At 56.1% G+C, this 27,768-nt stretch overlaps 11 protein-coding genes across 11 annotated transcripts; 6 read left to right on the top strand and 5 right to left on the bottom strand.

The window, feature by feature from the left end:
• Nucleotides 1–627: 627 nt before the first annotated feature.
• BU26DRAFT_428595 (3-keto-steroid reductase) lies at nt 628–2,019 on the top strand (the record flags this gene model as incomplete). Its single annotated transcript, XM_033823795.1, has 2 exons — nt 628–695; nt 750–2,019. 2 exons carry the CDS (start codon nt 628–630, stop codon nt 2,017–2,019), a joined length of 1,338 nt encoding a protein of 445 aa, XP_033682971.1.
• A 2,082-nt stretch (nt 2,020–4,101) lies between these two features.
• On the top strand, nt 4,102–6,278 carry BU26DRAFT_324600 (uncharacterized protein). The gene has a single exon (XM_033822103.1). The coding sequence runs from the start codon at nt 4,254–4,256 to the stop codon at nt 5,997–5,999; it is 1,746 nt and encodes a 581-aa protein (XP_033682970.1). The 5' UTR covers nt 4,102–4,253; the 3' UTR covers nt 6,000–6,278.
• Nucleotide 6,279: 1 nt separating this feature from the next.
• BU26DRAFT_324601 (uncharacterized protein) lies at nt 6,280–7,604 on the top strand. Its single transcript, XM_033822104.1, has 3 exons — nt 6,280–6,641; nt 6,701–6,796; nt 6,885–7,604. Exons 1-3 carry the CDS (start codon nt 6,474–6,476, stop codon nt 7,494–7,496), a joined length of 876 nt encoding a protein of 291 aa, XP_033682969.1. The 5' UTR covers nt 6,280–6,473; the 3' UTR covers nt 7,497–7,604.
• A 2,236-nt stretch (nt 7,605–9,840) lies between these two features.
• BU26DRAFT_565387 (uncharacterized protein) lies at nt 9,841–10,978 on the top strand (the record flags this gene model as incomplete). The annotated part of the gene is made up of 5 exons (XM_033833392.1): nt 9,841–10,105; nt 10,158–10,289; nt 10,359–10,489; nt 10,551–10,650; nt 10,725–10,978. 5 exons carry the CDS (start codon nt 9,841–9,843, stop codon nt 10,976–10,978), a joined length of 882 nt encoding a protein of 293 aa, XP_033682968.1.
• Nucleotides 10,979–11,536: 558 nt separating this feature from the next.
• Nucleotides 11,537–12,926, top strand: BU26DRAFT_458009 (uncharacterized protein). Its single transcript, XM_033824963.1, has 2 exons — nt 11,537–12,665; nt 12,711–12,926. The coding sequence occupies exons 1-2, from the start codon at nt 11,639–11,641 to the stop codon at nt 12,755–12,757; spliced, it is 1,074 nt and encodes a 357-aa protein (XP_033682967.1). The 5' UTR covers nt 11,537–11,638; the 3' UTR covers nt 12,758–12,926.
• Nucleotides 12,897–13,656, bottom strand: BU26DRAFT_519758 (uncharacterized protein). Its single transcript, XM_033829138.1, has one exon. The coding sequence runs from the start codon at nt 13,595–13,597 to the stop codon at nt 12,920–12,922; it is 678 nt and encodes a 225-aa protein (XP_033682966.1). The 5' UTR covers nt 13,598–13,656; the 3' UTR covers nt 12,897–12,919.
• A 260-nt stretch (nt 13,657–13,916) lies between these two features.
• BU26DRAFT_605520 (uncharacterized protein) lies at nt 13,917–15,776 on the bottom strand (the record flags this gene model as incomplete). Its single annotated transcript, XM_033835597.1, has 2 exons — nt 13,917–14,648; nt 14,817–15,776. The coding sequence occupies 2 exons, from the start codon at nt 15,774–15,776 to the stop codon at nt 14,049–14,051; spliced, it is 1,560 nt and encodes a 519-aa protein (XP_033682965.1). The 3' UTR covers nt 13,917–14,048.
• Nucleotides 15,777–16,818: 1,042 nt separating this feature from the next.
• BU26DRAFT_531451 (glycoside hydrolase family 47 protein) lies at nt 16,819–18,773 on the top strand (the record flags this gene model as incomplete). The annotated part of the gene is made up of 2 exons (XM_033831026.1): nt 16,819–16,896; nt 17,142–18,773. 2 exons carry the CDS (start codon nt 16,819–16,821, stop codon nt 18,771–18,773), a joined length of 1,710 nt encoding a protein of 569 aa, XP_033682964.1.
• Nucleotides 18,774–18,990: 217 nt separating this feature from the next.
• BU26DRAFT_605519 (3-ketoacyl-CoA thiolase B) lies at nt 18,991–20,679 on the bottom strand. Its single transcript, XM_033835596.1, has 3 exons — nt 20,538–20,679; nt 20,380–20,471; nt 18,991–20,226 (listed from the first exon to the last, which is right to left on the bottom strand). Exons 1-3 carry the CDS (start codon nt 20,566–20,568, stop codon nt 19,066–19,068), a joined length of 1,284 nt encoding a protein of 427 aa, XP_033682963.1. The 5' UTR covers nt 20,569–20,679; the 3' UTR covers nt 18,991–19,065.
• Nucleotides 20,680–21,060: 381 nt separating this feature from the next.
• Nucleotides 21,061–22,187, bottom strand: BU26DRAFT_324540 (uncharacterized protein). The gene is made up of 2 exons (XM_033822102.1): nt 21,829–22,187; nt 21,061–21,770 (listed from the first exon to the last, which is right to left on the bottom strand). The coding sequence occupies exons 1-2, from the start codon at nt 22,033–22,035 to the stop codon at nt 21,147–21,149; spliced, it is 831 nt and encodes a 276-aa protein (XP_033682962.1). The 5' UTR covers nt 22,036–22,187; the 3' UTR covers nt 21,061–21,146.
• Nucleotides 22,188–23,437: 1,250 nt separating this feature from the next.
• On the bottom strand, nt 23,438–25,733 carry BU26DRAFT_324500 (uncharacterized protein). The gene is made up of 3 exons (XM_033822101.1): nt 25,170–25,733; nt 24,230–25,090; nt 23,438–24,175 (listed from the first exon to the last, which is right to left on the bottom strand). Exons 1-3 carry the CDS (start codon nt 25,537–25,539, stop codon nt 23,754–23,756), a joined length of 1,653 nt encoding a protein of 550 aa, XP_033682961.1. The 5' UTR covers nt 25,540–25,733; the 3' UTR covers nt 23,438–23,753.
• Between the last annotated feature and the right edge of the window lie 2,035 nt (nt 25,734–27,768).

Here is a 27,768-nt window from a genome sequence, read left to right as displayed (position 1 = left end):
GGGGAAAAGGCGGGTGACTCGTCAGGTCTTGTGCGGGCAGTTGGGCAGTCGACGACCAGACCAATGGGATCGGTGAAGCCGCAGTCCACGACGATGATGGCGGGCCTTGCTACGGTCTAGAGATGTTTTGAATCGTTTTGTTACCGCGCTATCGCTCGGCTTACTCGCGGTGGAGATGGCGGTGGTGGGTGGCCGAGCCTCACTCCAGCCCAACGTCCGCCAAAGGGCTGTGGGCGGCAGTGAATAAGGTTTCGAGAGGAGTGGAGTTGCTCGGCGCGAAGCTGGGCTTAACTGAAATGCTGACGCCACACGCCAGACGCTATCGTTAAGGCCTTACGATGGTAGTCGTAAGGCAGGGCTTCTAATTTTTAGCCGTGCAGCGGGGAAGTCTAGCGTTAGATCAACCTTGACGTTCGGTGGTACAGAGATGGTAAGCCCTACTTTCGTAGGAGATCTGAAGATGAAGGTCTAGCGGACCAATGGCAAAGACGGAATATTTTGATTGGCTCGAAGAATATCAGGACATGCAGCCAATGAGAAAATGGTACTCAGGCTAGCCGAACTTGGGCGCAGTGGACACTGGACTCTCTTCTCACTCCAGCTGAAACCCGCAGTCAGCAGCTACCGATGTCTCTCCCAGAGGACATCCCTCAACCGGAGAATGGCTTCTACGTGCTCGTCACGGGCGCGAACAGGTAACTCACCCCACATTCAACGATTCTCCAGAGCCCAATTGACGTTCGTTGCAGCGGCCTGGGCCTCGGAATCGGCACGCGCCTGATTGACGAATTTCTCCAAACGCGCCCTCAATCTGAGTCGCTCGTCCTCATCATCACGACGCGCGACAAACGCAAAGGCGACGCGACGGTGCAGAAGCTGCGCGAGCATCTGCAGAAAGTATGTCGCAGAGTCGAGCGCTCGGTGCCGGGCATGGCGATGGTGCTGCAGCGACGCGTGCACTTTAGGCAGGAGATACTCGACCTGCTGAGCTTGGTGTCGGTGCAGCGGCTGTGCAAGAGGCTGCGCCAGACGACGCCGAAGCTTGATGCGGTTATTTGCAATGCGGGGATAGGCGGCTGGACGGATCTGAACTGGCCGCTGGCGGTGTGGAAGATTCTCACCGACTGGAAGAGCGCGGTGACGTTTCCGACCTTCAAGCTCTCGGCCGTGGGGTGGAGGGCGAAGCCGCAGATACCGTCGAGCTCTGGAGAGGGTGGGAAGAAGGTGGAGGAGCCGCCGCTGGGAGAAGTCTTCTGCGCGAATTTCTTCGGGCATTACCTCCTGGGGCACTACCTCGCGCCGCTGCTTGCGCGGCATGACGAGCGCGAACAGACACGCGGCAGGCTGATCTGGGTCAGCAGCCTAGAGGCGTACGAGCACGCGTTCGACATCAACGACATCCAAGGCCTCGCGGGAAAGCAGCCCTACGAGTCCTCGAAGCGACTGACCGACCTCACAGCCATCACGTCACGACTACCTTCCACCTCCCCGCTCGTAGACAAATACCTCGCCTACCCCAAAGAACCGCCCGAGCACACAACAACGAAGCCCCGTATCTACGTCTCCCACCCCGGCGTCTGCGGCACCGCTATCTTCCCGCTGCCCCTCGTCCTCGACTACCTCTGGTTCATGGCCATGTTCATCGCGCGCTGGCTCGGCAGCCAGTGGCATCCCGCGACGGTGGAAAAGGGCGCCTGTGCTATGGTCTGGCTGGCGCTCGCGCAACAAAGCTCGCTGGATGCAATGGAAGAGCGCGAGGGCGTGGGCAAGTGGGGCAGTGCGACGGACTGGTGGGGACGGGAGCGTGTGGAGCGCACGGAGGTGGAGGGCTGGGGATGGGGCGGCAGGGTCGGCGAGGCGAAGAGGAAGGGCAGGAGTCCGTATGCGAGGGATTTGACGGCGGCGGATAGAGAGGCGTTTGAGGAGACGGGGAGGAGGTGCTGGGTGGAGATGGAGAGGTTGAGGGGGGAGTGGGAGGGCAGGCTGGAGGAGGCGGGCGTGGGCGTCGCCATGGAGTAGAGTTGAGCGGAGTTGGATGCGGTTCCCGCGCCGATGGGGGAGCTGTTGTGCGATGAACAATGACCCGTCAGCTTCTTGCATTTCGTGCGAGGCGAGCGAGGCGGAGGAGCAAGCTTCTAGACCACTGGTACTCCCAGCCAGCCGCTGACCAAAAACCGGGAAAGAGTCGCATAGCGAGCGGGTACCAACATATCGCAGTATACAAGTAATCTCTAATACCAATATTCTCGATCTACGGGCCATCGCATCGCATACGGGAAGCCACGTCGTACATATGCACGTATATATGTACATACGTATATATGTACATCACCCATCTCCGTCACATGTTGTATCCACATCCGATCCGTAGCCCGCATGCCCGGTTCGCGGACGGCTTTTACGAAACTTGTACCACGCGCGGATGGCGAGGCGGAGTAGCATGTTTTTGCTATCGTAGAGCGTTTGGTTTTTTTGTTCGGCGCGTTTATGTAGTGCAGTGTGGGTACGGATGGGGACTTGTAGACGCTGTGCGTACGTGGCGCTAGACTACTGACTGTGTAACCAACCGTTGCTGTGAGTTCCACGGTCGGCCGGATGGATCGCGGAGGGCAAACAAGGACAAGCAGTAGATGATTTTATTCGGCGACGAGTGTTGTGTAGTTAGTATGGTATGGGAGGGGGACTTGCTGGATTTCTTTAATTGCTAGTATAGGAAGTGGTGCTTCGTCAATAGACGTGGGAAATGCGCGCGAGCACAAGAAAAACTACATGGCGGCGTCACATGGAAACCGCACTGCGCGGGCTTCGCGGTTCAGCCGGCAGTGGGCTTTGTTTGGTTCCGCGACGGCGACGGCGTGTGTTCGAAGTGTGGTTGGCGTGCGGGATTGGCTGAGGGAAGGCGCGCCGGGGGCGCGGTGGGTGGTAGATTGGATTGGATGGGAGCGGTGGTGTTTTCACTTTTCCATTTTTTCTTTTTCTACTCCAAGAAACATTTTGTAGGCGGAGGATGGCGAAGGTTTGCGCCAAAGTAAGACATGGCCTATTGTTTCGTGGAAAAAGATGTCAGCACATCACACTCCTCAAATATCGTGGTGAAAGGCATGTTGGGCAGCAAGGCATGGCAGCGCAGTACTAGAAAGCCTTTCTGCACCCTCGACGCCAACCACAGCGGCCCACGCGGCGACCGCGCCGTGGCTGATCGTTCGAGGACCAACTTTCCAACGTCCCTCCCGCCCGCCGCACTCTCCCTCCACCAGCAAAAACGAAGGTGCATTTCGGCGTCGAAAGACGTTCAGGGGCGCGCTTTCTCGTCTTCTGTCTCGCCGCGGCCGTCTTTCACTCACGGCGCATTGTGACAGAGGTGATGAGCACAAAAGAACAAGGGCCGCATGCGCGAATCCTTGCGTATTCACACTGCCGGGTTCGCACTTTTCGACAAAGCACCAATCGCGAGCGCCGGCGGCCGCAAAAGGGGCCAGTGCCCCTGGCGGCATCCGTTCCCGCGGGTTGCACTTCGCGTTGCCGGCCACTAGCTCCACATGCAGCCAGAAAGACGAAGGCCCGTGTTTGAGAGAGTCGTCGCGCCCCGGATTCCGCGGCCCAACCTCTTCCCTCACGTCTTCACCTGTCTTGTGCGCGTCGCAGGAATTTGCAATTGCTGCTGGATGGAACCCGTACATTCCTTCGGTTACCCGTGCAGTGCGGTGCTGCTGCTGCTGCCACTGGCGAACTAACAGTATTGCTATAGTGACGTGGAATTCGGATCTTTTTTTGACCGCCTATTTCAAGAGAGAAGAGAAGCATTGCTGCGCCGCGCCATCGAAGACGAGCATTCTCTACACCAGTCTCGCCGTCGGGTGCGATATGGAACCGAAGATCGACCCTCTTTCCAGCGATTTTCCACCCTTGTTTGTGCGCGACTGCGCTTTCACTCGCGCCGCCATCTGAACCACGGGACGACTTTCACCGGACCTTCTCGCCTCGACTTACAGCGTCAACCCTCTATGACACCTTGCCCTTATTCCCTCACACGCGCCGTCGTACGCACTACCACACCACCGGTCCTTGAGCTAGCAGCTGCATTGTGGAGCATAGCTGCGAATCGACAACCGACTTGACGTCGGGCTTCTGTGGTCCAGAACAAAGGGGTTGTGCAGCTCAGGTCTGCCCTATAAGACAATACCTCGAACCTTTGCCCACCGTTTCAACCTTTTGGACACCGTATACCGCTTTCGAGCCACAGACCCTTCAGCATGTCGACACCTACCTCGCGCTGGTCCGCACGTGGGACCTCACAAACGCCGTCGACGCCGAACTCTACCCCAAACTCGCTCCGTGTTGAGCCCCAGAGCGAATACCTGCGGCACGCACTCGATGTCAGGAGGGCTAAGCAAGCACCTGCCACTCCAACCTCCACCGAAACCAAGTCTCCACAATCGGCAACTCTCAAGAACGCGCATTCTGATCCGTGGCTTGACCAGGCACACGTTGAACCAGAGATTCCGCAATCGGCGCCAATCCGTCGGCCTCGAAGGCCTAGCGAGGGCGCACTGCCGCGCATGCGTACACAGCGTGAACTACAGGCCGACACAGATGCTATGAAGGATGCGCTGTTCAGTCTGAATATGAAGCTAGAGCTCATAAGGAAGCAGAACAATGACTTGAAAGATCAGATAGAGGAAGCCAACAGCCGCATTGAAGAGCTAGAGCCGTTAGAGGAAGAGAATATCGAGCTACGCGAAGTAAACAACCGCCTCACGCTTAAGATGCAGGAAATGAGCGACGATATCATCGAGCTGAAGGACCAGAACAAGGATATACTTCAGATCCAGGACGAGACGGTGGCGGAGATAGAGAAGCGCAACGCTGCGCTGCAAGAGGCGGCTGATATGATCATCCGATTAGAAGCCGAGAAGGCGACCCTGGCACAAGAGAACTCGCAGTTGAAAGGGCAGGTTTCGGGCTTCCAGGATCAATCTCCCGCCGGGGGTTATGCTGGCACCGATGGGAGCTCAGGGGGGCGGTATCCGTCGCGCGTCTATAGCATCGACGAATCGAGGCCGTCGACCAGCCACTTCGACTCCGACTACTATAGCCAGCCTGGTTCTCCTCAAGTCCGAACGACCAGCAAGGAGTCACTTCCCTCCTTAGCGTTCTCCGAGCGCGCGAAGAACTTCCTAGCCATGAACAAGGAGGGCGTTCGATCGGTCCAGGATCTCAAGAAGCGTGCCTCGGATGCCTCGATGAAGAAGATGAAACCAAAGTCGTCTATCCCAGAGGTACCGCAAATCCCAGATCAGTACCAGGAGGCCCAGCAGGTTCCCAAGAACATCAGACGAACACCAAAGCGACATAGGAATACAAATCCCGTGCCCAATGCCCTGCTCGCGGAGTCGGACTCGGCAATGAATGCTAGCACCTCCATGTACCCTCCGAGCGTGCAGCAAGGCCTTCGAGGTATGTTCCGCGATAACCTGACGCTGAACACGTCACCGCGCGACATACGACCTTCCTCCAGCTACGCCAACAGCCCTCTCGTTGGTAGAGGCTCCCTCGGTTCCCGCGCCTCCCTCCCCGAAGCCGACCGTCCCACGCCCCCGAACCGCGGAAGCAGCCGCCACGCCTACACGTCCAGCTCCAACGAGCATCTCAAGAAAGACTCCGCGTCCGATCTGCACACGGAAACCGCGACGGAGACATCAGAGTGGGCCGAGTTGCCCCCTCCCCCGTCTGTCGTGTCTGAAGATCTGACCACAGAGCTAGACTTTGATCGGCGCGACGGGTGGTGGAAGGGCGTGGCGAAGCTGCACAACAACGGGCGGGGGAGGGATTTTCTCCTTTCCGATACGGGGACTGAGATCAGCTTGGCGGGGACTGCCGCTCGGACGGCGCTGGGAGCGCCGTATGGAGAGAAGGATTTCTTTTTCAATGGCGCCGAGGATGAGGAGCAGTTTATGAGGAGGGTGCATGGGTATAGGCTGGGGAGGAGGGAGCGCTGAGCGTTACTTTTGGGGTCTTCCTTTTTCTGCGTTGCTGTCCTTGAGGGTCTTCTTGTACGGTTCGATATCCCGGGTGGTTTGGATCTGGGTGTGGCTTTGGCTTCGGCGTTTCTGAGAGATTTTACTCCCTCCGCGAGGAGGTAATCCTGGGATACCATTGGGATGGGGCGGCTAATTCCTCCTGCAGGCGCAGACGGGCATGCTCGCTATCGAAGCGGCATTGTACTAGTACTCATTGATACAAAATGCAAATCAAAAGTTTTCGAGCAGAAAGCTAGGTTCACAGTTCTTTCCACTCCACCTGGTGGGCTTCCCCTCCCACACGTGATTTCCCGCCACCTTTCCCCTCGCTCCTCCGCTCCGCTGTGGCACCTCCGAAATTCAACCTCGCGCCCGCCTGCCCGCTCACAACACCGCACCTAACCAACCAGCGAACCAAAGTATGAAACCCCGCCCAGCGCACACGATCCCACGATGATGACCTCCGGCTTCACCAACGCGCCCGTGTCGCAATTCCTCGTCTTCGGCACCGTCGTCGGCGCGCTCGTGGCGAGCTTGACGGATACCCGGTATTATATCCATATCCTGGTTGTGCCGCATGTTTGGGGCTATGGGCAGTTTTGGCGGTTTTTCACGTGGCAGGTATGTTTTTGGTTTGGGAGATTGGTGGGATGGGGAGAAAGGCTAACAGGGCGATGCAGGTGTGCTTTACAAACTCGACGGAGGTGCTATTCGCGGTGCTGAGTTTCTACCAACTGAGGGTTGTAGAGAGGCTCTGGGGGAGCCGGAAGTTCGCTGTGAGTTCTCCTCCAACAGCCTAACCTTTCCTTCTACTGCCGATATATATCATCGCGCTATGCTAACCTGTGGCTTTGGCTCTTCTAGTCCTTCCTCCTCTCCACCCTCCCATACACCACCCTCCTGCCCCCACTCATCCTAACCTTCATCCTGCGCCCCCTCTCCTTCGGCCACATAAACCACCTCCCCGCCGGCCCCACACCCATCATCTTCGCCCTCCTCGCGAACTACTACGCCGCCATCCCGTACACATACCGGTATAAAATCGCGCCGTATGCGCCGTCCTCCGCATCGCCAGGCTCGACCTCAACCACGCAGACCTACGCAAGCGTCTGGGCGAAATCCATAACCTTCACCTCGAAATCCACCGTCTATCTCGCGCCGTTGCAGCTCGCGCTCTCGCAGCTTCCGGGCAGCTTGCTGGGTGCGGCGGTCGGATGGGCGGTCGGCACGGCGTATAGGCGGGATATGCTGCCTGGCGCGACGGGCTGGAGGGTGCCGGGGTGGATGGTGGGCGAGGAGAGGAAGAGGGGGTTTGAGGGGCTGCGGGCGCGGCTGGATGCCGAGAGGGATAGGGATGGGGCGGGAGGGGGGCTGGCGTCGGGGATTCTGGCGGGCGAGACGGGCGGGCAGACGAGGCAGAGGGCCAGGAGGACGCTGGGGGAGATGGTGGCGGAGCAGTTTAGGGGGAGAGGATGAGATTGTATCACAACGTGGTATGAGGAGGCGTTGCGGATGTAGCGGGCGAAAGGCCGGCTCGATGGAGGCTGGGGTATAGGTGCATGAAATTATTTGGTGCTGCTGCATGCAAAAGATGTGGGATCGGCTCTAATGTCGAGGTTTGCTCGTGCTGTATGTGTGGTTCGCCTTGGATGAATGAGGTATGTCAAGCACCCTTCGTTCACGAAGACGCTTCCTTCATCGCATCATTGAGCAGCATTGCAAGACTGATTCCCCAAAGCAGCTCCCACTCACGTTACAAAAGCCTACGAGAGATCAAACGATTACCATGCCACTCCATAATTACTCTCGCCACACGACTTAGCTATGTATGTACAGTACAATACCATCCATCATCTATCATCCATCAACCACCAGCAGCCCCCACCACATTACCCCAACTATCCCCTCCCTCCCCACTGCCACCTCTCACACATCTCCCTGTCAAACTTTCTTCTCCTCCTCCGCAGCCTTCTCCCCATCCCTCTTATACGATCCATAATCGCCATAGGCGCCATAATCCCCGTCCGCGGGCGCAGCCGGCGGCACGTCGCCGTAGCTGCCATAATCGCCGTAGCCGGCGGCTGGCGGAGGCGGGTTGTCGACGGGCGGGGCGGGGACGTTGCTGTAGGAGCCTAGGGTGGGTGGGTTTAGTAGCGTGTTTGGGGTGGGGGAAGGGAAGGGGAAGGGGGGAACGCACCGTAGCTGCCGTAGTCGCCGTTTGCGGGGGGCGCGGCGGGGGCGTTGTCGTAGGAGCCTGGGAGGTGGTTAGAGGGGGGTTGATGGAGGGTTAAGAAGGGTCTGTGGGGTGCGGCGGAGATGTGACTGCATAGCAGACGGACGGGGCATGAATGGCATTGGACGCGTAGGATCAGGGTGACAGGGTTGGGGGTGGAGTTGGAGCATGAAAGAGGAAACAAAACGCGTATCATACCGTAATCACCGTAGGTTCCTTGGGCGACGGGTGCAGCAAGGGCCGCGGCGGCGAGGGCGAGGAAAGCGAGGGTGAGCTTCATCCTGAATGTAGTGATGCTTGAGCTGATAGACTTGGGATAGGTTTTTTGCTCAAGACGATGAACGGAGACGGATGGACGAAATCCCGCGGAAGCCTGTGGCAATTGGGAACAGGACAGGACAGGTACTACGCACGCAACGGCACTTGCAGAGAGAGGAGCCTCACACACTCTTATACACCGCACCGCACCGCACCGCACGATCTTCAGCCCCCTCTCCGTCCCGTCCATCCTCCTGCCTGCCTTCCTCCTTCCACCTTCCACATACCATTTACCCTATTCCACGTTATCAAGCGACCGCGCCGCGCTAGGAGCTTCCAGGCACGCAATACCCTTCACACAAGCAAGCTCGCGGCTTGAAGCTGAAGAGCAGCGAGGTGGACTGCTATACGCGAAGTAGTAAAGGCAAGCTTCTGCTTGGCGATGGGGCGCTGGGCGGAGAGCCTTATAGGGCGGACGGCGAGCTGGCGGAGGCTGTTAGGGGCTTAGTGCGAGGCTATTGAAATCTTGCAGTAGGAGGGAGGAAGGCCAAGGGAGTGTGGAATACGAGGGCATGCGGGATTTGCTTTGGGGTGTTGTGAGGCTTGGATGCTTGGGGGGGAGGGCTCCGAGGAGAGGCAAGTATGTGAGATGTTGTGGCAGCTATGGGAGGAGCGATCGGGCTTGGGGGCTTCTAAGCTTCGCTGAGCTTGGTACGCCGTGTGTGCACCTCGTAGATCTCCGCAGCAGGACCTCCGCCTTGCAAGCGATCTCGACCTCGCTGGATACTCCCCTTCCTCATCATAATGCGGCCCCCTCGCTAGTGCAACACGCATAAGCTGGACAATCTTCCATCCGCTCGCTCGCCCCTAGTCTACAACCTAGGTACGTTCCATGTCAACAGCCAAAGCTTAAGCTTCCAACAAGCGAATCCGCCAAGTCTGCTGCGCTCGACATTACCTCATTCATGCAGATTGACGAGAGCTTGCCAGCGTGGTGCCAAGGGAATGGGTCCGGGCCTGGATCTCAGCCTTGTGCGCCACAAGCGAACGTCAGTGGATGGAGGAGCGCGAAGGAGATCGGGGCGGGGTACTGTAGCGAGGAGAGGCGAATACTAGTTTCAGGGCTGAGATTAGGGAGGCTTGTGGATCTTGCTTTTGGGTGTCGGTGGTACGAGGAGGCTTTCTTAGTTACTGACCAGCGTGGGCTTGGTGCTAGTAGCAGAGCTAATTGAGAACACAGCAAGAGGACCTTGAGCTCTCGCCGCGAGCCTTTCAAACACACGGTTGCGAAACTAGAATTTCGAGACTTCGAAACCCTTTCTTTCCATCATGTTCGACTGGAAGTCGGAAAAGACGCCTGAGTTCGAGCGGCTGCCCGACTCGGAGGACGCTGAGCATCTCCTTTCCGACACCGAACGGTCCTCCATCGACGCGCAACCTCGAAGACGCTTTTCAAGAGGTGGTCCTTCATGGCTCGCTGCAGCTATTCTACTGGTATTTACAGCATTCATATCAGCACTGGTTGGTGCCTGGGTGGTGCGATTCGAGCGTCTTGACGCCGATGCGTTCAGCATCCGACACACTTCGCAATACTGTAAGGCGCGCGCTTCGCAGATTCAAACACGTTCATCGCTGATAGCGAGAAGCTCCTATAGTTGACGAGGTCGGCATTCAATGGAGTCTAGTCAGATTCAATGGCTCGCTTTTGAAGTCGAATGCGTTTAGGCAGGATGCTGGGCCGGAGGTCGATGCGGCGTGGAAGTCTTTGGGCGCGGACTGTAAGTGGGATCTCATCTTCACTCCTGGCAGCCCTGTGGAGGTGATGGTTTGTTTACTGACTTAATAAGACCACGCTGCGAGGATCCCGATTGAGCAGGCTGCGCGCTCTGGCCTTGCGCCCGATCAGGTGAAAGTTAAGGAGAAGTATGGCGGAGGATATCCAGCGCATGTAGAGGGGTTGCACCACTTGCACTGCTTGGTAAGCTCTCACGCTGTTTGTTTAACAGAAAGAATAGTACTGAACTGATGATGATGGTTAGAATCTTCTCCGCAAATCCCTGGCCTGGAACTTCGCCTACTACCAAAAACAAGGCCTGGGGCCCTTCTCCAACGAGCCCGACATCCTGAAATACCACGTCAGTGAGTACAGCCAGCCTGCCCGCCATAAGTCCCATCCATTCTAGGAAGAAGCGCTGACGAGTCAACTCATCTAGCGCACTGCCTCGACACGCTCCGCCAGCAGCTGATGTGCACCGCGGACATCGGCGTCCTTGGCCAGGTGTGGTACCAGCCTCCAGGGAAGGGCCCGGAAGCATTCGTGGACTTCAACACCGTGCATAAGTGCAGGAACTTTGACGCGATTAGGGAGTGGGCGGAGAAACATCAGTTGCCGGGTAAGGAGGATGTGCCCGTGGATTTCTTGGAGCCGCCGAGGGAGGGGGATAGGGTGTGGCATAGTGTTCCGTAGCTGAGTAACGTATTGTATCGGTAAGGCAACTCTGATCCCCCCCAATGGGACTGCTATTTTCTCTGACTCCCCTGATCAAATTTGATTCAACAGACCCTGGGGCCAGGGGCATCCAGACAGAAGGACACGTCCATCCCTGCTTCAACACTGCTTCAAAGACACGCGCTCCAAGAGGCCATTGGTGAGATCGGCCACATTGAATCTCGGGGGTTCGTTTGTAGGTCCTCGCTCGCTCAACAACTTCCCTCATAGGCCGGACTGCCGTATACAAGCGTAAAGTGAGTTAGTACTCGACCTACTGTGTGCGTTAGAATCATAGATAACTGTCTAGTTAGGCAGAAGTCGAATCTCAACAAAAGCTTCCCCGTCCAGCTATCTTGCGCTGGACAAGTAGGTATGGATATTTCCATTCCTGTATTGGATAATACTAGTCTTCTCATCCGCGCAGCCAATAAGAAGCGACAGTGGCGGTGATTGACATCGGATGTTGGATGACTAACGAGAGGCGTTCAGCTCCACCTTCGGAAGGCTGAGTGTCGGCATCCCACACTCGTCCTTCCTTACCACGAGAATTGTTGCACCGTCTTGTGCGTACAGCTCAATAACTTGCTCGTGTCAGTTCCATACGCACTTCTCCCTGTTTGCTGATCAATAGCACCGATGCCCTCCGAAGAGCTGGCGGCCGCTGACGTCAAACCCGTTCACCAAGTGGTAACCTCGGAGACTGCATCTGATAGCGAGCAGGCGAATCAAGAGGAGCTTAAAACGCATGACGATGATGAGCAAAGTTCGCCTCCCAATCCAGGGAATCACGAATCACGCCCGCTGCTTGGTAATAGGCCGCGATCAGAGGCAGGCCTGCGCCTAGACCCCCCAGAGCGGATCGTGGTCTCGAGCGATACACGCTACCGCGTACGATGGCTCGGGATTTCTTGGTCAGGCAGAATAGAGGAGCCTCTATGTGCACGAGCAAACTTCCAACCGCATCCTAGAAGAGGCCTCTATACCGACCTCCATAAATGGACCAGAGGGCAGGGCCAAGGAAGTAGCGCGCAAGAGGAAGGAAACGATCAACAAGATGGTCTCAATCTCAAATGGCTATTGAGTTCAGAGCGAAAGATGGATTGCTACATGGAAACCCAACGCCGATACGCTCACAATCATATCGTGATCGGAATCATGGACAAGTGGACCGGGGTACCGCGCGAGCGCTTGATCGAGGGCATAGCTCACCAGCACCTTTTTCAGGCCATTCGGCTCGCGTCTAGACAGCTCCGGCCCTGGTGGAAGCGCGTTTTGTCATTGAAAAGCATCCAAGGGTTCGCCGTCTACCAATGCCACCCTGTCCATGCCTACCACGAGGCGGTCGATTTGGATCGTCAGACCGAGCTCCTCCTGACGGAGTTATTTCACGACTATACGCGCCGCAATACCCTTTCCGAGCTCCGATGGCTTCCATGGATTCAGCAACGTTTCAACCACGGAGACCGTGAGCCAGGGAAACCTTGCTATGCACTGCAGCTTATTCTCCGGTGGTCTATTGCCAAAATAGCTGTCTATGGTGTGACTCCTATTATCCTGAGTCTTGCGGTTGGGTTCTGGTTCCAGTATGCGCAAGAGGGTGACAGGATTGCCATAGTGCAGACTGCGTGGACAATCTCGTCATTCATCATAGGAGGAGCGAGTGGTGAGTGATTGATGCTACAACTGAGTTACGCTAACGGTATTTCAGTGCTCATTGCGGTGATAGCTGCCATAACGCAGCTCGGGGGTATCTGACGGTGGTTTGCCGACACTCGGCTAGTACAGCCTGGAACCCCAAGATAGAATTATGAGGCCTCCATGCCTAAGCAGTTGTGCGCTGGTAGAGATGCTATATATTGTAAGGCCAAGTGCTGTAACTACCCATTCTATTGGAAGCTATTGGAAATCGAGAGCTCCTCACCATTGCGCCCGCTTCACGAATTCCTTCGTCTCTGGCATTGCACCTGGAGCCTTCAGCGAGATCATACACAGCTTATAAGCCAACACTACGGGCGTATGAACGGCAAATTTCTCATTCCGCTGAAGCTGGATGTCTGCGGAGAACACAACCGGCAGCCGGCCCAGTAATTTCCGTAACCTCTTGTGCACGATATTCCCCTCCTCACCGGTCATTACGCCAGTTACTACGAAAACCGACTTCCTATACTTGCACTTCTTGAAGAATTCGTGGACCTCGTGCTCGCCGATCAGTCTTCTCGCAAAGGCCTCGCTGGGAGTAAAAGAGCGTCTTTGCATCTTGGTAAATTCGATTTCGTCCTTTTCCTCGCGCCCCCATTCAATGCCGCCCGTTACGCGATGCCATATTCGGATCAAGCTGCCTTGAGGCACGAAACTTGGGGTTCCGACGTGCACCTTGTGCTGCTTCTTTTGCTTGGTAATGGCTCTTCGGAACGGGCTTTCGATTTCGATCTCGATGTGGATAGGTGTGTCGATGGGGACGTGGAAGTCGAGCGTGGATGCAAGAGGTTGATGCACACACTGGGGGTTGGAAACCACCTGGCCGAGTGGGATGGCGTCGGGTGGCCAGTAGAAATTGTACACGGGAATCCAGTTTTTCGTAGGTTGGCTCGCCATGCTTTGGCTGTGGCCTCTGCAACGGCTGGAGTTCACGGTGGGAAAGAAGTGCGTGGTCCTAGGAGGGCTGATCACTGATGGTGGTGCGGCTGAGACGCGCAGATAAGCGGATGCGACTACAGCATGCATGCAGATCGGGAAACGTCCAATCGCCGAAGAGGACATTCACATTAGTTATCCGGTATTGCCTGGCTTGCATGGGCCACCGAGTCAAATTTACTTGTATCACTTTGTCGACCCAGAGCGCAATTAAACGAGTAGGACGGGGTCATTCTGCAAGAGTCTACAGCATACTATTTTCTCACCAACGTATCGTCACCGTGAATGGAACCACGACCATCGCAATCCCTCGCTATCCATCCTTTCGTGGTAGCAGAGACTATTCACCTCTAGGCCAGAGAGATCAGCCCGGTCTTACTTCACCCCTCCTTGGCCTCCAGGCTGAGCAAAGTCAATAGCCGAACATCTTCTTTGCCACATACAGCGAACGAAGGAGGACTCTGCTAGCCCCTCCATTCTCGACATAATCTGGGATATCCACGTCATACTCGTCCTCTTCATAATCAAGAATATACGACACACCATCAGCATGGCTGGCATACTCCCCATGCTCGATTTCCACGCCTCGCCGGCGTGCTTCGCGCTGCAGATCCCTTCGCCCCATCAGCCTATCGTCATCCAGATCTGACTGGAACATCACCCGACGGCGGTATTGAGGGCGCCTCAAGAAGACTAGCACCCGCTCCGGACTACTAGCTGGCTTCTGACCGGGGTAGAGACTTCGATCGTCGTCTGTTAACATCTTGCAGAGGTGGCGGCCAGAAAAGCTGTACAGCTGCACGTTGTAGGGCATCACTATCGTAAAGCTGCGCAAGCCGGGCAGCTTCAGCAAGATTTCTGATGCCCTGCTGGAGGCATTCGCGGTTTGTAATGCCGGACCAATAGGACTATCCAGCGTCATGTTGAATCGATCGAGGATGGGCTGGTATTCGCGGATCGCGCGCTCAACGTCTTGCTCTAGAGGCATGGCGTCGTCGAATATGGCGGCGAGCTGGTGATACGCTTAGCAGATGTGTCAAATCACGAGGAGGAGAGCTAACACTCTAGCCTGTCTTGGTCATTGTCTTCCAAAGGCCTTCAGGAAGAGCTTTCTGCAGTCAAAACCCGAGACATGCTAGAGTGTGCACTGCGACCTACATACCCCGTCCGCACAGCTTACCGAGATGTTGGTAATGTGCCGGCAGTTTCTGTTCAGGTGGGTGAGGAAGCCTTCCAACACAGTCCAGGCTCCTACGTCCGAGAACCGGAATCGATTGCAACCGTAGAGTATACCAACGGTCTCTTTGTGGACTTGGCGCGAAACGCGAAGCAGATTGACGTTGATGTGCTTGAGGTTCTCCTGGAGGATCGATGCCCGTGTGGTCCCTGATGGCGCGTCCTCCGCAATCATGGGCCAGAAATCAATGGGGCGGCGCGCAACGAGGCAGCTCTTATATATATTGTTCCGGAGCTCTCCAGGCAGCTGCATTAACGGGAAAATGGTCGTCCTGTCGTAACTCTCGATGGCCCAGCCAAACAGGTGTCTGGCGTACTCCAGCACCTGATCAAGGAGCCGGCGATTCTCCAAGTTTTTAATGTACCGCTGCTGCGTCTCTAGCTGGGCCTTCAGGATATGGATCTCCTCATCTTGAAGCATCAATTTGGCGCGGTCGGACGCGACCATCGACATTAGCTCCTGGATATGCGCGGCTTGAGCCTCGCTGAGGAGCTCTTGGCGTTCCGCATGCCGAATCAGTTCCTGCTTCCGGAGCAAAGCTTCGCTGAGGCTGAAGTCCTTCAGTTCATTTTCCTCCTCCAACTCAGAGACCCGCTCGTCTTTGGCCCTTATTCGGTTGTCCCGCACACGCACGTTGAAGTCCTTGACCGCGAGCTGGTACTGCTTCCCGGTGTCTTGCGTGATCAGGATGTTGTTCTCTTGCTGAATGAGTGACGTCGGTTGCACTAGCGCTGGGTCGAGGGCCTCATAGCGTTGGGCGGGGCGGAAGAAGGTGTCTGTTTTACGGCGTTTGTTGGAATCGCTTCCGAAAGCATGCTGCCGATCCGGCTCCGAAGGATGCTGCAGGGCGGACTGAGCAAAGTCAGGCCTGGCTACCCTCAGAGGTCTGCGCGGAGGCGCCATTATCGATTGAGTTGGAAGCTATGGTATGGGTGGTTATGGCGATGGAACAAAAGGTTAGTTGGGCCTTTGTTTGTAAATTTTGCCAAGAACAGTATAATTCTGTGGTGACGCTCTCTAAGGTGAAACATACGGACACCTATCGTTGGCTAGACTGAAGTTGCGCGTTGCAGTCCGCCAACGGTGTATTCACTGCACGTGCGAAACTTCAACTAAAGAACTATGCCTCAAGATTTGGGCCTCCGCCTATTACGATGAGAAGTCGTCGCACTGGCAACAGAGCTTCGCATCAGCAACGGACCTCACCTCTGGTGCCCGCATCGTTGCCTGGCCCGCTGCCAGCTGTAGTCAGCATCTGCTATGAAGCGCGTGCGGAAGCCCGGTTCCAGGCCACAAATTCCGGGCGTCTGGTCGAGGCTGACTTCGGACACGAACACATGTAGTTCAGGGCGGTCGGAATGAGCGAAGACGAGCAGCAAAACTGACGTACGGTGTTGCATAGGCATAGTGGCTTGCTTGAACGGCGTGCGGCCGAATATGCCGGTATGTCGAATCTGATACACGCCATGTTTGCCCAAGGCTTCCAAGACTCTGCGAAGCAATGATCCGCCGCACATTTCCTGTTGCCGCATGCTAAGCGAAACGCGGAGACATGCTTGTTATGCTTGTTCTAAGATGCCAGATCCTGCTTCGAGATGCGTTGCTAAACATCCAATCGTCGTCCGGCCGGCGAGGTCTTCGGGGGATGATGATAGGACGGGTGAGGAGGGCTGAATGGCGCCAGAGCAACATATATCAATCGCATTCAAGTTGGCAGCTCGGCAACTCAAGTGCCGAGAGAGCGTTTCAAGCGTTGTCATCGACGTCGGATCGCGGTGGAGACGTCCAGAGCGGATTCGCTGTCTTGGCGCTCTACGACGAAACGGGCTAGCCCGACCCTTGATACTCCAAACGAAGCAAGGCGGCGTCAACGACACTCCTCACCCTCCGCAGCTCACTGAGGCTCTGTCGTCGGAGAGTCGACATGAAACACTTGTGATCCACGATGCATCTTGATCTGCACGGATCACGGAACTGCTGCAGGGTGCACGAGTGCCGCGTAACCGCTCACTGCTCGACGACGGTAGGTTTGCACGCCGCCTCTTAACGGTCTACTGCGTCACACATTCCAGTCTCTCTTCTCTTCTTCTCTTTGATAACACGCGACGAAATTTCATGTATGCACACAAAAGCGCAGCTACGCGCTCACGGCGCCCGGTAAGGTGGCCCGCTTTTCTCGTCTTTGTTTTCTTTACTTTCATCCTCTTTAATTACACCGACGTTTCGCTGCGGATTCTTCCTTCTCCTCCGCGATATCCCTCATCGCAGAAGACATGCCCTGCCAACCCGCCATACCCGGCTCTATTATCTCCACCCAGCGCCGGATTCAATTGGCGAGGTATCGAGACCCACTATCCAGTCGAGAAGCTCGCACAATTGCCGTCCGGAAGGAGGAAGAAGCTTCCAAAAGTCCAGTATGATTTTGAACAAGAGGAGACACCCCTGTACGGGGAGCTTATGCGAAAGCGGCGGCAAGCTGCAGTAAAGGCGGCGTTCATGCGCTGCTGGAGATCCTACAAGGAACGTGCGTGGACGAAAGACGAGTTGCGACCCATCTCAGGTGGATCAGCGAGGACCTTCGGCGGGTGGGGAGCGACCTTAGTCGATAGCCTCGACACGCTCTGGATCATGGACCTAAAAGCCGAGTTCCGCGAAGCCGTCGACGCCGTCACTGAAATCGACTTCAAGCCCGGTGATGGCGAAGTCAACATGTTCGAGATCACTATTCGCTACCTGGGCGGCCTGCTGGCGGCGTACGACCTGACCGACTGCAAAGACAGCAGACTCCTCGAGAAGGCCATGGAGCTGGGCGACATGATCTACGCCAGTTTCGATACACCAAGCCGCACGCCAATAACCCGCTGGAACGCAAAGAAAGCCTCTAACGGCGAGAAGCAAACTGCAGCCGCAAACGCCATCATCGCAGAACTAGCATCCTTCAGCATGGAATTCACCCGCCTCTCCCAACTCACCGGCGACATGCGCTACTACGACGCCGTAACCCGCGTCACTGCCATCCTCTCCTCGCAGCAAAATGCTACCAAACTCCCGGGGCTCTGGCCCGTAGGCATCAACGCGCAAACCCCCGACCTCACATACGACACGCAGTTCAGCCTCGGCGCCATGGCCGACAGCGCCTACGAATACCTCGGAAAGACCTACCAACTGCTCCACGGCGTCGGCTCCGACGCCGCCCAGTACAAGAAAATGTACAACTACGCCATAGACTCCGTGATAAAATACCTCTTGTTCCGACCAATGATCCCCGACGAACAAGCAGACATCCTCATGCCCACCGTCGTCCGCGCCACCTCCCCCTCCAGCGTCTCCCAAGACCACACCGCGCAGCACCTCGCCTGCTTCGTCGGCGGCATGCTCGCGCTGGGCGGCCGCCTGGCGCAAAACACCACGCACGTCGCCTACGGCCGCCGCGTAACCGACGCCTGCATCTGGACCTACCGCAACGCGCCCCATTCCATCATGCCCGAGATCTTCACCATGGCCGCCTGCCCCACGCACTCCGCCTGCGCCTACAACGCTAGCCACCCGTCGCAACAACACCCCGGCTTCGCCCGCGTCTCCGACGCGCGCTACATGCTGCGCCCCGAGGCCATCGAGTCCGTCTTCTACCTGTACCGCATCACGGGCGACGCCAGCTACCAGGACATCGCGTGGGACATGTTCCAGGCGATCGACAGCCAGAGCCGGACGGCGTACGCGAATGCGGCGATCCGCGATGTGATGCGCGACGATGGCGTGAAGGAGGATAAGATGGAGAGCTTTTGGCTGAGCGAGACGCTGAAGTATTTTTATCTGGTGTTTAGTGAGCCTGGGTTTATGAGCTTGGATGAGTGGGTGTTTAATACCGAGGCGCATCCTTTTCGCTTGGGGACTTCTTAGGGGGATGTAGCTTCTTTTGCGTGAGGAGAGAGTGTGGTATGGGGGTGGATATGGCGTTGTACTGTACGATGTCGGAAACGGGCATCTTTGGCGTTTGAGGACAGGGCGTTAGGTGGGGTTGCATCATGTCTAGTCTTCTGCATTAGATACCCCTCGTTAGACGATCAGGCTCACGAAGCATACGACTCCTTCATTCGAAAAATTCATAGCGTAGCATACACCTACAATGGACCGTCTATATTCCGTATTCATACATTTATCAGGAAGTCCAGAAGGATAATGTGTACGACGTCTACTCCGCAACCCAAACAGCCGCCATACCCATCCCCGTCCCCACACACATACTCGTAACCCCAATCCTCTCTCCCCTCCTCTTCAACTCCGTCAATAGCGTACTAACCTGCCTAGCTCCCGTCACCCCAAGCGGATGTCCAAACGCAATAGCGCCACCCTTCGGATTCACCTTCTTAATATCGAGCCCCAGTTCATTAATACAGTACAAGCACTGACTCGCAAACGCCTCGTTGATCTCCCAGATATCCACGTCGTTCTTATCCAGGCCGGTCTTTTGAAGGACGGCTGGGATGGCGACCGCGGGGCCGACACCCATCATGAGCGGAGGCACGCCGACGACGGACGCTTGGACGAACTTGCCGACGATTTTCTGACCCAGGCGCTGCGCGGTGCTGCGCTTCATGAGAAGGACGGCGGCGGCGCCGTCTGAAATTTGCGAGGCGTTGCCGGCGTGGATGGAGCCGTCTTTTGCGAAGGCCGGGCGGATCTTGCCGAGACTTTCGGCAGTGATGCCTTCCCTGACGCCGTCGTCTTTCGAGACGGTGATAGTTTTCTCTTCGTCGGTCTTCGGGTCCGTCCACTTGACCGTCAGAGGAGCAATCTCCTCGTCGAAGAGACCCTGCTTCTGCGCCTCGACGGCCTTCTGGAACGAGGATGCGGCGAATTTGTCCTGCTCGGAGCGCGGAATGCCTTTCGCCTTTGCCATCTTCTCACTTAGCATGCCCATAGGCACTTTGCAATTTGCGGCTTCCTTGTGGCTCTCCAGCAGCTCTGAGAACTCCGTCACAGCCTGCGGTCCATACTGCGTGCTCATACTCTCCGCACCAGCCCCAATCCCAATCTCAATCATACCGGTCTTGATCTGGTTGGCTATATCGACGCAGGCCTGGAGGCCAGACGAGCATTGCCGGTTGAGCGACTTGCAGGATGCGGTAACGGGGAAGCCGGCTGCGAGGGCAGCGGCGCGAAACTCGGTAGCGCCGCCTCCGGGAGCGAGCACGCTGCCGACGGCGATGTCTTCGACGAGGGAAGGGTCGATGCCGGAGCGTTTGATCAAGGAGGTGAAGGCGCCGTGGAGGAGGTCGGCCGAGGCGGTGTCTTTGAAGCCACCCTTGCCGCCTTTGGTGATGGGTGTGCGGAGCGCGCAGGTTACGACGATCTGGGGATTAGAATGTTAGTCCATGTCTCCAATTCCCTAGGTTCGCCCAAGCCCTCGTAGGCGTGGAGCTCGCTCAGAAGCCGTCGCCACAGGCTTCAGGCGGAGTCCCTCAGCCCTGAAAGAGAAACCCGACGAGATGGAGAGAAAACATACATCATCAGGATGCTTTTCCAACAGAGCCTGCTTGCCCGTCCTGCCCGCACCACCACTCAAGTGGTTGCTAACCTGCGAAAGCCGTTCCTGGGCTATTGAATCGTCAGCATCGCGTCCACTCCACGCCGTTGCCCTCCATAAACAAGCCGTCAACGTACCCTGCTGGCCGCGTCCTGTCTGGTTTGCCATGATGAAGTACGAAGGTGAAGTTATACAATCAATGAAGAAGAAACGAGCTATGGTAAGAACCTGAGACCGGAATGTAAGAAGCAGTGCTTTCTTATGAGGTCAAAGAGGTTGATCATCGGAGCTACATCATCGCCGAGGCAATTCCTGGATGCGGTATAGCGCAACCGCACCCCAGCTTTCACATGCAGAGCGGGCGGCTTGGGGATTCACATGTCTAGGAGAGTTCACCATTCGGATAGCTTCGAACTGTCATGTGCGCATCATGGTCATCATGGTCCGAAACATCATCTTTAGTGGAGGCTACGGAGGTTTCCGAGGTGCTAATGCCACAGTCCGCGGGCCGAAGAAACCCCCAGGGCCGTTTGTTGATCGGTAAGTTTCACAGAGTGAAGAAGGATGAAGCTTAAGTGTGCGAACCGCTGTCTTCACCACAGCATCCATCTACCGCTGCCATTGAGGCTGCCCAAAACCCTACCCGCGTGAGCCATCAGATACATGGTCAGAGGAGTCACCAAAAGCGATGCAGAGCCTTCCATGAACGCCTTGCTTTTGAAGAGAAACAAGCCGAAGCAGCAGGCTCAGTCGTTGTCATCAAACCGCCTTGGGATCCGCAGCCTCCTCTCCAGCTCATCCGCAACGCTCCGTTGTTGTACCTCCTCATACCCTGGTGGTGGTTCTGTCGGCGGTTGGAAGGTCTCTTGATGTGGACTCGACAGCGGGCTCGACCTGTTCGCCGATGACGAAGACGCTCCTCCCACGCTCCCCCTCCCTATCGGAGGGCTGGGCAGCGGATCTGCTACTCTCGCATGCTGCCGCGACTCTTCGTATGCCGGTAGATCTTCCAGATGTACTGAGTTTAGGTTCACTCCGGATAGCGCGCCTCCGCCCCGTCCGTCGCCCATCTCGGTGCCGTCTCCTGTTGCTAGCCCACTCTCCCGTGCTACATCGACAGCCTGCCGTAGCCGTTCTTTTAGCCGCTCGAAGATGGTCGAGAAGTCGAATGCTCCACCCTCCTTGAATTCCATGGTGAGCTGCAGCTCGTCATGATTTGGTGGTATGCCTCCGCCGTAAACAGGCTGTATTATCGCCTCCCACTTGTTCGCTCCGAACCACGGGGCTGTGACGCGGGAGTCTGTGACGTTGAGGATGGGTACGGCGAAGGACTGGAATTCTGAGGTCGGGGTGACGGGTAGGTATATGATCTAGAGAACTTGCATCAGCCTGAGGACACCCACCGGAAGCTTAGGATGTCTGCCATACCCGCCGGTTTGTGAGATATACAACGCCAGACTTGCACTGTTGCGAATACGCCTGGCTCGGTGGGTTCCCGTTGCTGCTCTGTAGCGAGAGCGTGGTCCGGGGCGGGGACTGGTACAGAGTCTGCTCGCCAGGCAGCGGCGTATACCCGCTGCTCTCAGCGAGCATCACCCAACTGTTCTTCCGGTTAGACTTGATCTTCCTCATCATTTCCGCCCTCCAATAGCCTCTCGCAGTGATCGGCGTCCCAAGCTCGACAGCTCTGTCAAGTTGTGCGCGTGGCGGGGTGCGGGCAGGGAGGGGCAGTTGGGCTCCGACTTCGTATTCTGGGAGGGGGTAGTAGTACTCACTTTATGGACATCCTTTCTCGTGACGCTCCGACCAGAGGGCGTTTATGAGAAGCCTTCAATCGTTCGTTGCTAGGCCCAGCGCCCGCTCGCAGGCCAACACTTCTTGTCGCTCGTACAGGGAGCGTATGCTGGAAGGGGAAAGGGCTGGACGAGGGGGACACGCTTTAGCTGGACCGGGTCGCGGGCTCTAGACTGAACACAGCGAAAAGAGAGAGTCGGGCCGGCGGCCGCGTCGAATCAACGAGTTTGCTGCGGCTAAGGCGATGCGAGTGATGCTGTTTGTGGAGAGGGTTTGGCGTGCGCCAATTGCGGGGCAGCGAAACTGGTAGCGCTGGTTGGAGGAATGGCGGGTAGAGGGCCGACGAGGTGCCAATCGCGGCTATGCAGCAAAATTGAAAGGGGAATGAGTAGGTCAAGATAGTGACGCGATACGACGGCGAGGGAGAAGATACGGTATTTATGAAGAGTGGTTGCCTCCAACCATCGCCCCCGCGTCGCGCATCGCTCGCTGATCTCGTGACGCGCTTGCGTCACCCGTCGTGGAAAGCATCGGAAAGCTCACAGAAATCGGGCCAAAATAGTCGGATTAAAATTGTGCGTTGCGTATAGTACTCTGTGCATGAAACATGACAATGCCAATTATATATGGTGAGCTGAAAGCTTCCAGCCTCAGGTTTACAAAGGTGCTGAAGGAACCTCTGCGTGCTCCGGAACGCCCGCTTCTCGAAAGAGCACCGCCTAATCACTCGTCGCCGGCCTTCTTCCAAATACCAGTCACCCTCGCAAGCACATGTCCCTTTCCGAGCGTATCGATCCAGCTTCCTGCGAGTCCGGCGAACCTCCACACGGTGCCATCGCCCCTCTCCGGCGGCTCATTGAAGATATGGACCAACCCCTGCGGCTCCTTGCCCTCCCACTGCTTCCACCTCAGCCTCTCAGTATGCTGACCATCGATCTGATCGTAGAAGGTCATTCCAGCAATGTACCCCGACCCAGGGACGTAGGCGATGTCAATCTTAGTAATGTCGACGTTGCCGAGATCGAGGGACTTGAAATCTGAGGCGTCATCGCCGCGATGGAAGTGGCCGAGGTGGTGGTTACAGCCGTCCGCTTCAGCCTCGTCGGGACTGTCGTGGATGCGAGCAAGGCCGATCGCGCCGATGGCGTTTTCCGCCTGTTTGAGGCCGGTGCTTGCGATCCAACTTTTGAAGGATGAGAGACTGTAGCGGTGGAGCGCGATGCGGCGAAGTGGATTCGCACCTTTTGGTCCCCGGGGCTCGGTGAGCTCCAGGGTGCTAAAGTCTTCGTACTTGCCTCCGATGCCGAACTTTTCCTTCAGGTCGGAGTCTGTGGCCTTTGGGTCGCCAACCATGTCTGGCTCAAACCACATGTTGTCTTCCAGTGCATACGCGACGGTCTTGAGGTACGCGCCATCTGTCGAGAGGTCCGAGACGATGTCATTGTGGATAGGAATGGGCAGTCGCTCTTTGAGCACATGGGGATAGGCGTAATTCGGGCGCTTCATGCGAGTGGATTTCGTCTTCGAGTCGTACTCTGCGTAGGCGAGGTGGGGGTGGTCTACCAGTCGTGAAGCCTATCACAACATCGTGAGTACAAGGGGCCGTGGTTGGATTCAGATGCCCGAACACTTACCTCCTCCGTGATCAAAGTCATCGCCTCACGGCATAGCAAGCGAGCCTCGTTCAGCGCCACAGGCTCGGGAGGAATAGGATCCTGACACATATTGTTCTCCACCAGATTCCAACCAGTCGCCCCCTCTTCAACCGCGAAAGTGAAGGCGCGCTCCATTCCCAAAGACTCGATCGCTTTATCCGCGCAAGGAGATTCGCCGCCAGAGATAGGACTGCTGATAATGGCCTGCTTCAGGTCTTTGGTCAACACGGGAGAGGGCTTCTTATTCGTGGGCTTTCCCTTCAACTCGTTGGTTGCCCTCCTTCGTGAGTTGGGCCTCATTTTGTACTGCGACGGATTTTGGAGCACTGGTTCCGAATCAGCATCCGCTTACACGTACGCCTTGCCCTTCGCCCACTTACTGTCGCCGATCCGCTTCCATAGCTTCTTGTAATTCATCAATGCATCGAAAAGTTCGGCAGTATAGAGCGAGCATGGAACATAGTTGAGGATGATGACCGGTTCCTCATATCGTTCCTTGCCATCCTTGTTATTCTCACCTCCTTTCTGATTCCTTGGATCACTCTCCCAGATCCGGCGCTGCTCAAGAAGTCTACTCCACTTCCAGGCCTGGAAAGACCGGAGGGAAGTGTATCTTGTCAATATGGCCTGTGTTCTCGCAGAGGATCGCGAAACCATGGACGGAAAGGCATTCGCGACAGCGACGACACTCTGGATCGTCCAGGGGACTTTCGGCTTCTTGATCTCGCCTCCGCCGACCCAATTGACCGATATCGAAATCTCAGTGTTCCTCAAAGCCTCGCTGTGCTCCTTGGACAGTGCTTCACTAGCACCGATTTCGAGAGTGGGTGGCCCGACCGCGAGCTGAACGTCAACGGCCTGCTTGACGGCCCTGTACTTGCTCTTGTCGTTGAGCTTAATGGAAATAACGGCGCTGAACTCGCCGCCCTCCGTAAATCCGGAGATAAAGCAGTCGCCGTAGACTTCTGTGAACCTGTCAAGTGGCAGGCCGGGGATATCCTGGAATTCCATCTCTTCTGTTGCAGCTTGCGCATCATTGTTGACTATGACACTGACGATGTAGTTGAGCTCGCTGTCTAGGACCTTGTTCTCGTTCACGAAGGAAGCGTTGCCGTTTCCGTGGATCGTCCCGTATTTGATGGACATAGACGTCGAAATGTTTAGTGCGTCCATGATATCGCTCACATTCTCGATCGCACGTGTCGAGTATGTGACACTTTGGCTGGTAGTTGGAGTAGGACCTGCGGATACAGAAGCTCACATTAGCTGATGGAGGCTTCAAGGAACAACTTTGTAGAGCCAACCTAGAACAGTACGTACCAACTGGAATCTCGAAAGGTAACTCGCCAGATGGAGCCGATATCACATCGATCGCGCTGCCTAATCCCGGTGTGGTTGGGGGCGACGGATTGCTTGAGGCACCAGCTGCGTCTGATGAGCTGGCTTGGACCCCATTGATAGCCACGGTAGGGATCTCTCCGAGCGGATCGGGGGTAACAGAAGTCTCCGGAGTGACTGGCGGTGATAATGGCGCTGTGGTCGTCTTCGACGGCTCAAGACTGCCCGTTGGGTTTTTCGGCTTGTTACTCGATCCAACTCGAACAGCGCTCTCCAAGCGAATCTCCTGTGTGTATGTGTTGAAGCCCTGGCCAATGCGCATGGCATTTGAGTAGGGAGCTGTGAGCGACATTGTCGCTGTTTGGATGGGGACCTTTTCAAGCCAAGGTAGAAGAGAATAAGGTTACTCGCGGAAGACAACTGCGGTGGCGCCTGATTAAAGAAGTCGATCTAAAGGAGAAAGAACTACCGAACGTGGCAGGAGCACTCAAGCAAGATCTAAAAGAGAGAAAAGAGGAACAGAGAGCGCAGGAAAGTAGGGACGAACAAAGCTCCCACAGCCATCAGGCCTACTTATAGCCAGGCCACAATCGAACCTTCCTAGAGGCATGGTTGGGGCTCATCTACCGTACTACCCACCATCATCAGACTGTAAGGCACAGCAGCGCCTAACTAGGTCGCACATGGCCGTGCCCTCCACCTAGTCAGACAAGATCGCCCTGAGTAAGGATGCAGATCTCGCTTTTCCATCCGGAGGAAGGCTACTCGCGGCTTGGATCGCAGAAAATGACCCGAAAGATCAGTCCCTGGTCTCAGCTTAGGATGCGGTGCACACTGCCTAACGCCCCATCTGGCACAGCAACAGGTGTTCGCACGCTCCTATTTTGATGGATGGCGCTACCGGAGAGTTGGTTGCTCAAGCGGCGCAGCAAAGTGTTGCGCCACATGGATACAGAGACCGAGTAAATCAAACCGGGTCAAGCGATGACCCGAATAGGAAGGATAGATGCATTCGCAGCTACGAGCTCAAGGTCTACGTCGAGAACTCACAAAGCATGTAGGTGTGATCTGATGGAGAATGCTCCGTCGGTCAGGCCAGCGGCGTCCCACCGCCTGGCCCAACAACGACCAAAAAGTCGTACAAGGGCGTCACAGCCTCTCCATCCTGGCGTTCGGCCTCCAGGCACGAGGTTTGATGACAAGGCTGAGGCTCGGCCGATGCGATGATGTGAGATGCGCTATTGGCCGTTTCCAGATGGAGCAAGGAACGTCCTATAAACGACTACGTGGGAACCTTGGAAGCCAACAGCAAAATATTATGAAAGATGACGAAAGGGGACAAAGTGAGAGAGAAAATATGGCGATTACACAAAACAGGCATCGAGCTACATTTCACGAGGTTTGGATGCTCACCGGTCGGGGTTTGTGACCCGATGGGGCTTTCTGGCCCCATTCCGCCCTTGGCAAAGCCTGGTGGGACATTACTCCGCCTGCAGGACTCTAGGCCCTACAGTATCGGCTCAGTCAGTCTGTTCCTTCTTCTTCGAACACGGCTCTGCTTTGCTGTATGACGGGCTTGCGGCATGGCGAGGACACTGGCGGAGTTCTAGTCGTTGATAACTCTAACTTAAGGTCCTCCAACACACTGGATCACCGGTGACTTTCGAAGGGTAATAAAGGCGCCGCTAACTCGCTAAAAGAATCTCTCTTACTTCAAGATAATCGCATGATTGGAGGTAGGGAAGCAGAGTCGGGTCAGTCTTACTACTCTTGCGGACGCTGAGGAAGGAGAGAATGCCCACGATTATCAATGAGGTCGCGATAGATGTGAACAAGTCTTCGAGGTGTCTTGAGTGGAGAACCAAATGAAAATCCGGACGGAACGTTCCCCTGATGGAGCTGTGGAATGTGATCTCCTGGGATCTTGGTCACCTTCACTGCCAAGCTCTCTCGGTCCGCAATACGAGAATGGGGATCCTTCGGCCTTATGGATCGTCGGTTTCCATCTCCGAAACATCGAATTCTCTCAGTACCGTGGCCCCGTATTCCTGAGGCTCTCCAATCAACGAAAATCCGAGTAGGAAGGGAAATCAGCCGGCCCGGGAAACCTAACCGTCCGAATCACATCGTGGTTCAGGAACCGGCACTTGAATCCAAACGAGCAGGTCGGACTTGAGCTTAAAATAAGCTTAGATGTTTCGGTGCAGGATCGTCGGCGGCTCCTCCATGGAGGATCACTCGCCATCGAGGCGGACGTGTGGGGCAAATAAACATCGGGAATTCAGCGCAGTGTCCAACGCAACACCATGGCAGCCAAGGTCGTAATGTAGCTTGGCGAAGCAGACTTCGGTTGTGCGTAGCTAGATATGATGTCAGTGCCTCTTCGGACGAGATGAGGAGGATGGGAGGACGGACTCACGCAGTCGAAGAGAAGTATAAAGACCCACCAGTCAGACCGACATTGGAGCGTGGAAAATCTGCTGGAGCCAAACAAAAACCTCCTTTCGCCACTATCTCTTCAATCGAACTTGATTCCATATCGATCAAAGCGGTCCTTCTTCGCACATTGCAACTCCAACCC

This window comes from Trematosphaeria pertusa (assembly GCF_010094035.1).
Source record: "Trematosphaeria pertusa strain CBS 122368 unplaced genomic scaffold BU26scaffold_8, whole genome shotgun sequence".
Classification (NCBI taxonomy): Eukaryota; Fungi; Ascomycota; class Dothideomycetes; order Pleosporales; family Trematosphaeriaceae; genus Trematosphaeria; species Trematosphaeria pertusa.
Note: the sequence above shows the minus strand (reverse complement) of the source record. Positions and strands in the feature narration are given on the sequence as shown.